We start from the raw sequence: 8760 nt of genomic DNA on the forward strand, positions 1-8760 counted from the left end.
AAAGATTTGACGGAAGAGTTGGAAGCACTCTGTAGTTTTCCCAAAGCCACCATTAATCCAGTGAAAAATTCACCGAAAAAACTAACCACAGATGATATGAAGGAAGTTCCTGAATGCGCAAACCTCAATGAAAAATTACATAACAAACGAGATGTTATACCTTTGGATATAATTGAAGCAACACAAAAGCGTTCAAGTAATTCTATGTTATCCGATGATCCTAAGAAAATACGCCTACAGCAAGTACACTCTAATTCACTGAGGGCCATCACACCAATAGACAATATCAACAAGTCAATTATAACGGTATTTGATCATGAAGTTACTATCAGTTCTTTAGATGACGATGCACAAAAGTCAGCAGTAAATAAATTGCTGGAAGAAGCGCTAGCACACTTGACAACAATTGATGTTAAAGAGTCAACTGAACTTGTTTTACAAACACCTAAGAAAACTCTAAGAAAGAAGAAACGCCCAGCACCGCCAATACCGATTTCAAATAAAGTACTCAATTCAAGTGAATGCTCATCACAATTGCAAGAACCATGTGACGAACCAAAACAGAATATTCTAAATCCGATTGAAGACTTCAAATTTGCAGTGCCAATCAAACCACCACCACGAAAAAAGAGAATGAGTCGTGCTGCCCCATCAACAGATGTATCAGATGAAGCACGTAGTTCTAGTGAGTGCGCAGCACAATCACAAGACACGAGTGACGAACCAAAACAGATTATATCAAATCCGTCTGAAGATTTCAAATACGCTGTTCCAATCAAACCACCACCACGCAAGAAGAGACTGAATCGTGCTGCTCCTTCAACAGATGTATCAGATGAAGCACGTAGTTCTAGTGAGTGCGCAGCACAATCACAAGACACGAGTGACGAACCAAAACAGATTATATCAAATCCGTCTGAAGATTTCAAATACGCTGTTCCAATCAAACCACCACCACGCAAGAAGAGACTGAATCGTGCTGCTCCTTCAACAGATGTATCAGATGAAGCACGTAGTTCTAGTGAATGCGCATCACAATCACAAGCAACAAATGACGAGGCAGAGCACCCCAATAAAAATATTCCAAATTCATCTGAGGACTTCAAATTTGCTATTCCGATTAAACCAGCACCACGAAAGAAGAAAATGAATCGTATTTTAACCTCGGGGAAAGAAAACTTGAATATTGAATATTACAAAAGAGGAAAGGCATTCAAAAGTAGGCCGGACCGAAAGATATATAATATCAACAAAGAAAACTTGGCGCAATATCACGCTAGTTCACCAAACGAAACCAATATAATTGAATCACGCAGTAGTCCAACACCAATATCAACAAAATCACGCCGACGTTTCTTTTATGACAATGACTCACGGCGCAGCTCAGTATACAAGCAAGTCATACAAGAGCATCATCCATTAGACAACGCCAAAGAGATACCATCTAAGCAAGATAACTTTAGTGGACGCCCCAGTGCAAACTCCTTCGCCAACATACCATCGAATAACCTATATACTAAGTCTAGATTTTGGATAACGGTAGATGATCTCAAAGTTTCCTATGACATATGTTATAAGCCAGCTGCTGACCTACGTTGTGCATTTAATAGCTTCACACAGAAAATGCGCTATCCTACAGAATTTGGTATCGATGAACATAAGTTTTCAATTCTGGATTCACCCACAAAACAAGAACGCTTGCCAAAAATTAATAAAATCTATGGACACAGTAGTTATTGGTTTTCTTGTGGAGATCTTATTATAATGTTCACTGGCAAACAAAGATCAACTGATGAAGTAGCGCACTTATTTACATTTCTAAGGAAATCTTATACAAATACATCGTCAATACGATTTGGTGTAGATGATATCGAGTTCTCCGTATCACAATACTATCGACCAAGTGGACTAAGATTCTCTGTGGATTATGATATGTTAGTGGGTCTACAAGCAGGCAACAGCAACGGACTAGAAGGACGCAGTAAGTTTGCATGGCCAAATTGCAGAAGATCTTCTACAAATTTAAAGAATCCAAGAATAAGTGATCTTTACCGCCCAGAATTCGAATCGGAGAAGTTTGGAAATAGCAATATGCCAACATTATCTTTCGGGAACCGACTTTCTATGAACTTTCTACGTTACAGTGATGCTAGCATGTTCAGTCCAGATATGTTTAGCTTAAAAAGCGAGCCATTGGATCAAATATTCAATGATGTTAAAAACCTAACTTTCCTCGAAAATATTGTTAAGGAAAATAATAATGTTTAATTTAACTTCAATCAAACTACTTAATTATGCTAAATATTATATAAGACTATTATAATTGTAATAATTTAAAAGTAAGAAATAAATTTTAATTAAAGAGGAAATTAAATTGTTTAAAAATATAAAAATTTTACAGAATTTATGATTTTGAGCATTGCGCTATCTGCCTCCATTCCACGCAGTTGGTTTAGTCTATCGGTGTTTGGAAGCATTCTAAGCCATCTCAGCTGCAATATAAGTTCAATATTCTTAATTTTGCTTTATATTGAATTCTAATATCTTTCATTAATTTAAAAATTCTTCCATCAAGAATCTTTTAGGCGATACATGGCGATATTTGACGTTGTATCTAGAAAATGTACTCAGGCAGTATAATTTGGTTGTTCGGAAGGTTTAAACCTTCTGCCAAGGTAATATAGCGAAACCATCCATACCACAAATACTTAAAAACAAGCTAAAAGTTGGTATATACCTTATTGCGGTTCTTTATTGACAGGAATGTTAAATTATTTATATATTATGTATTTTTGTATGTCAATCAGCGGTCAACATAACTATAAAGGTCTACCTAATTGCACTAGAAAACAATTATAATATAAGAATGACATTGTTGAATAAAAATTCCGTTGGGCTGAAACAACTTCTATGAAAAACAATAAACGTAATAACGTAATTACTTATTCATATTCATATTCTTATTCATATATATTATTGAGGATCCGAAGTTTTGTTTCCGCCTGAATTCACAAATGAAAATAGAAATTATATTCGGATATGTGTTATCCCTCCTCTTTTCGACTGACAAGAGAACTAGTAGTAGGTATTCCTCTCTTTATAAAAAAAATTTGAGAAAAACAACAAATTTGACTAGCATGAAGTAAATTTAAACCTGGCAAAATAGAACGTTTCGTGAAAAAATCGGATCTCTTCTTACAAATTACTTATCTAGAATTCTCATCTAGAATTCTACAGATATAAAAAAACTTAATAATATCGATCCTATTTTCTACACATTTATTAAGACTCTAGCATTTTAATATAATAATATTTATTTTATAACTACCATTTAAGAACTTATCATAATCTACCTTAATTATTTTTTTATACTTACTCCTAAAATTACAAGTCTTAAAAGAAAAAAAATAATTCTTGTTTAATTTCTATAAGGTAAATTTAAAATATTATCTCATTTACTTGTATCATCTATTAGAACCCAGGCAAGAAAAACTTGCCTAGTGTAAAGTAGGAACTTCGCATCCATTAGTGTACCTGCAACTTACCCTTCTTATTTCGTCTATAATCTAAAAAATCTGTTAGAGGATGGAATTTATTATTTGTTACATTCAAAGAACCACATGTAGGTGTTGTAGAGTGATTGACAAACACCAACACAATGTTCAAATTCTCGGCAATACTCTGTAGCTGTATTATATCCAGATTAGTTTAATAATAGTTTTGCTAAACTTTAAGCCCAAAATCCAGCGGATTTTTTTAGAACTTTAAAACTTAGGACTACGCCTATTTGGAAACGATATCCATGAAGCCGATATATGTTTTAGTCATGATACTGATATGATTAGATATAAATTTAATTATTAGCTTATGTAGTAGGTTGCATATACTATTATGTCACATTAGCATATAATTAAATACTCATACTAAAAGGTATTAAAAACAACGCTCTATTCTAATTTATATTTTGATATTTGATTTTTTAATTTATTCTCTTTTTATATAAATATATTATAGTTTTCTTATATTGTTTTATAATTTAAAAATTATGTACTTTATATCTAATATAAGTAACCTTAAGCCCATTAACAGTAAAGTATATGGTACATATATTAATAATAAAATTTTAAACATTTCAAACATTTCATTTATTAAATATTTGTATTATTACACAAAATCAATGTGTTCATTATTGTAAAATTTATTTTCAAAATTAAGTTTTGTCAAAATTCAATGAATATTTTCAATCAATTATTTAATATATATAATTCTTTTGACTACAATAAAGTGAAAAACCTTAGGCTTTCAGAATATCATTCAGAATTTACAACCTGCATCTATTTCCTGTAATTAATATTAAACGACTAATTAATTCTTAGAAGATAAGAATTGGAATATTTTCTTAAACAATTGACCATGAGCGAAATTATTTGAATTAATTCAAAAAATCAAAAATTTCCGCTAAACAATGATCATTAGGAACACAATGGGTTGCTACCGTTACTACCTGAACAGCTGCCATTACCTATTCTACATCCTAAGCTAACTGTTTATTTGCAAGAAATAGACCAATTAGCGACTTTGAAGATATCACTAAATTCCTACCTGTGAAATGTATATAAAAATCTTGATATTCTGCTGTGAAGTCAACAGTTTGAGTCTGAGCTTATCAAGAGCATAACGCTTATAGCAAAAGTTAAAAATTTTCGAAGCATTTTACAACTGCAATTACTACGAATATTAAAAATTAATAACATGTTTTTAAATTCTACAATGAAAACTACTGAAGAATTGTCTTACTCTGAATTAGTCGCCAATATGTCATCTTTTAATAGCGCCGATTTCAGTATGTACATTAATTCTTCTGAGGCAATCGATAACAAGAAACGTCTGTGCACTGAAAAACGTGAATCAATACCCATAACCCTGGAAGCTGCAAAGAAATGTGAAGAAATCGATGACGATAATGATGATGATAATGAATTTATATCCACCTCGGATACAAGTAGTTCAAATGAATGCACATTGAACACAACTGAAAGTTTAAACAATCTTTTGGAATATTTCGATGAAGAGATGCTATTCAACCCTAATACAACTACAACTGCCAATACTACAATAACCGATAAAGTAGCTACTCTCATTGCGAAATTTAGATGTAAAACCGTACAAGTTTCGCTAAGAAAAAAATCGACAAAACTTAATAGGCGCCAATCAGTAGTTCGTTTAAATATAAAAGAGCTAAGAAGAAGATATGAAACTAATAATGCAGATAAATTAAATAAAAGCTCTACACAACAGAAGTCGTCAAGATCGAGAGTTAAACAAATAGTGCAAATGTTTAATGCAAAAATGGTACAAATCATTCGGCGTAATGGAAACGAAACCCCATATACTACTCTACATAATCAACTTTCACCAGAGACGAAGACAACAACGGAAAACATAAATAAGTTCGTGCAACAAGTCTCAGCACCAACATCACATACAGAATTTATAACCAATAATACAAGTACAACTATAATCCCACAACAGCCACAGAAAAGATTCACAAATACTACTTGCTTGGTGACGGAAGAAATCTTTAATCAGCTTTCTGTAAAGGATAAAGCATTGCATTTTAATAAATTTATAGACAATTCAAAATTCATTAAACAAGTAGGACCTCAATTAACTAATGAGCAACATTTCGTAAAAGATTTGACGGAAGAGTTGGAAGCACTCTGTAGTTTTCCCAAAGCCACCATTAATCCAGTGAAAAATTCACCGAAAAAACTAACCACAGATGATATGAAGGAAGTTCCTGAAAGCGCAAACATCAATGAAAAATTACATAACAAACGAGATGTTATACCTTTGGATATAATTGAAGCAACACAAAAGCGTTCAAGTAATTCTATGTTATCCGATGATCCTAAGAAAATACGCCTACAGCAAGTACACTCTAATTCACTGAGGGCCATCACACCAATAGACAATATCAACAAGTCAATTATAACGGTATTTGATCATGAAGTTACTATCAGTTCTTTAGATGACGATGCACAAAAGTCAGCAGTAAATAAATTGCTGGAAGAAGCGCTAGCAGACTTGACAACAATTGATGTTAAAGAGTCAACTGAACTTGTTTTACAAACACCTAAGAAAACTCTGAGAAAGAAGAAACGCCCAGCACCGCCAATACCGATTTCAAATAAAGTACTCTATTCAAGTGAATGCTCATCACAATTGCAAGAACCATGTGACGAACCAAAACAGAATATTCTAAATCCGATTGAAGACTTCAAATTTGCAGTGCCAATCAAACCACCACCACGAAAAAAGAGAATGAGTCGTGCTGCCCCATCAACAGATGTATCAGATGAAGCACGTAGTTCTAGTGAGTGCGCAGCACAATCACAAGACACGAGTGACGAACCAAAACAGATTATACCAAATCCGTCTGAAGATTTCAAATACGCTGTTCCAATCAAACCACCACCACGCAAGAAGAGACTAAATCGTGCTGCTCCATCAACAGATGTATCAGATGAAGCACGTAGTTCTAGTGAATGCGCATCACAATCACAAGCAACAAATGACGAGGCGGAGCACCCCAATCAAAATATTCCAAATTCATCTGAGGACTTCAAATTTGCTATTCCGATTAAACCAGCACCACGAAAGAAGAAAATGAATCGTATTTTAACCTCGGGGAAAGAAAACTTGAATATTGAATATTACAAAAGAGGAAAGGCATTCAAAAGTAGGCCGGACCGAAAGATATATAATATCAACAAAGAAAACTTGGCGCAATATCACGCTAGTTCACCAAACGAAACCAATATAATTGAATCACGCTGTAGTCCAACACCAATATCAACAAAATCACGCCGACGTTTCTTTTATGACAATGACTCACGGCGCAGCTCAGTATACCAGCAAGTCATACAAGAGCATCATCCATTAGACAACGCCAAAGAGATACCATCTAAGCAAGATAACTTTAGTGGACGCCCCAGTGCAAACTCCTTCGCCAACGTACCATCGAATAACCTATATACTAAGTCTACATTTTGGATAACGGTAGATGATCTCAAAGTTTCCTATGACATATGTTATAAGCCAGCTGCTGACCTACGTTGTGCATTTAATAGCTTCACACAGAAAATGCGCTATCCTACAGAATTTGGTATCGATGAACATAAGTTTTCAATTCTGGATTCACCCACAAAACAAGAACGCTTGCCAAAAATTAATAAAATCTATGGACACAGTAGTTATTGGTTTTCTTGTGGAGATCTTATTATAATGTTCACTGGCAAACAAAGATCAACTGATGAAGTAGCGCACTTATTTACATTTCTAAGGAAATCTTATACAAATACATCGTCAATTCGATTTGGTGTAGATGATATCGAGTTCTCCGTATCACAATACTATCGACCAAGTGGACTAAGATTCTCTGTGGATTATGATATGTTAGTGGGTCTACAAGCAGGCAACAGCAACGGACTAGAAGGACGCAGTAAGTTTGCATGGCCAAATTGCAGAAGATCTTCTACAAATTTAAAGAATCCAAGAATAAGTGATCTTTACCGCCCAGAATTCGAATCGGAGAAGTTTGGAAATAGCAATATGCCAACATTATCTTTCGGGAACCGACTTTCTATGAACTTTCTACGTTACAGTGATGCTAGCATGTTCAGTCCAGATATGTTTAGCTTAAAAAGCGAGCCATTGGATCAAATATTCAATGATGTTAAAAACCTAACTTTCCTCGAAAATATTGTTAAGGAAAATAATAATGTTTAATTTAACTTCAATCAAACTACTTAATTATGCTAAATATTATATAAGACTATTATAATTGTAATAATTTAAAAGTAAGAAATAAATTTTAATTAAAGAGGAAATTAAATTGTTTAAAAATATAAAAATTTTACAGGATTTATGATTTTGAGCATTGCGCTATCTGCCTCCATTCCACGCAGTTGGTTTAGTCTATCGGTGTTTGGAAGCATTCTAAGCCATCTCAGCTGCAATATAAGTTCAATATTCTTAATTTTGCTTTATATTGAATTCTAATATCTTTCATTAATTTAAAAATTCTTCCATCAAGAATCTTTTAGGCGATACATAGCGATATTTGACGTTGTATCTAGAAAATGTACTCAGGCAGTATAATTTGGTTGTTTGGAAGGTTTAAACCTTCTGCCATACTTAAAAACAAGCTAAAAGTTGGTATATACCTTATTGCGGTTCTTTATTGACAGGAATGTTAAATTATTTATATATTATGTATTTTTGTATGTCAATCAGCGGTCAACATAACTATAAAGGTCTACCTAATTGCACTAGAAAACAATTATAATATAAGAATGACATTGTTGAATAAAAATTCCGTTGGGCTGAAACAACTTCTATGAAAAACAATAAACGTAATAACGTAATTACTTATTCATATTCATATTCATATATATTATTGAGGATCCGAATTTTTGTTTCCGCCTGAATTCACAAATGAAAATAGAAATTATATTCGGATATGTGTTATCCCTCCTCTTTTCGACTGACAAGAGAACTAGTAGTAAAAAAATTTGAGAAAAACAACAAATTTGACTAGCATGAAGTAAATTTAAACCTGGCAAAATAGAACGTTTCGTGAAAAAATCGGATCTCTTCTTACAAATTACTTATCTAGAATTCTCATCTAGAATTCTACAGATATAAAAAAACTTAATAATATCGATCCTATTTTCTACACATTTATTAAGACTCTAG

General features: G+C 33.1%; 2 protein-coding genes across 2 annotated transcripts; both read left to right on the forward strand.

The window, feature by feature from the left end:
* Positions 1-96: 96 nt before the first annotated feature.
* LOC119684678 lies at positions 97-2268 on the forward strand. The gene has a single exon (XM_038098779.1). The coding sequence runs from the start codon at positions 97-99 to the stop codon at positions 2266-2268; it is 2172 nt and encodes a 723-aa protein (XP_037954707.1).
* A 2484-nt stretch (positions 2269-4752) lies between these two features.
* Positions 4753-7791, forward strand: LOC119684687. The gene has a single exon (XM_038098789.1). It carries the CDS (start codon positions 4753-4755, stop codon positions 7789-7791), a length of 3039 nt encoding a protein of 1012 aa, XP_037954717.1.
* Positions 7792-8760: the final 969 nt, after the last annotated feature.

The sequence above is a fragment of the Teleopsis dalmanni genome, chromosome 1 (assembly GCF_002237135.1).
Source record: "Teleopsis dalmanni isolate 2A chromosome 1, ASM223713v2, whole genome shotgun sequence".
Lineage (NCBI taxonomy): Eukaryota > Metazoa > Arthropoda > Insecta > Diptera > Diopsidae > Teleopsis > Teleopsis dalmanni.

Coding starts and splice junctions, on each gene's coding strand:
- LOC119684678 (XM_038098779.1), top strand. CDS start 97: ATGAAGGAAGTTCCTGAATGCGCAAACCTCAATGAAAAATTACATAAC.
- LOC119684687 (XM_038098789.1), top strand. CDS start 4,753: ATGTTTTTAAATTCTACAATGAAAACTACTGAAGAATTGTCTTACTCT.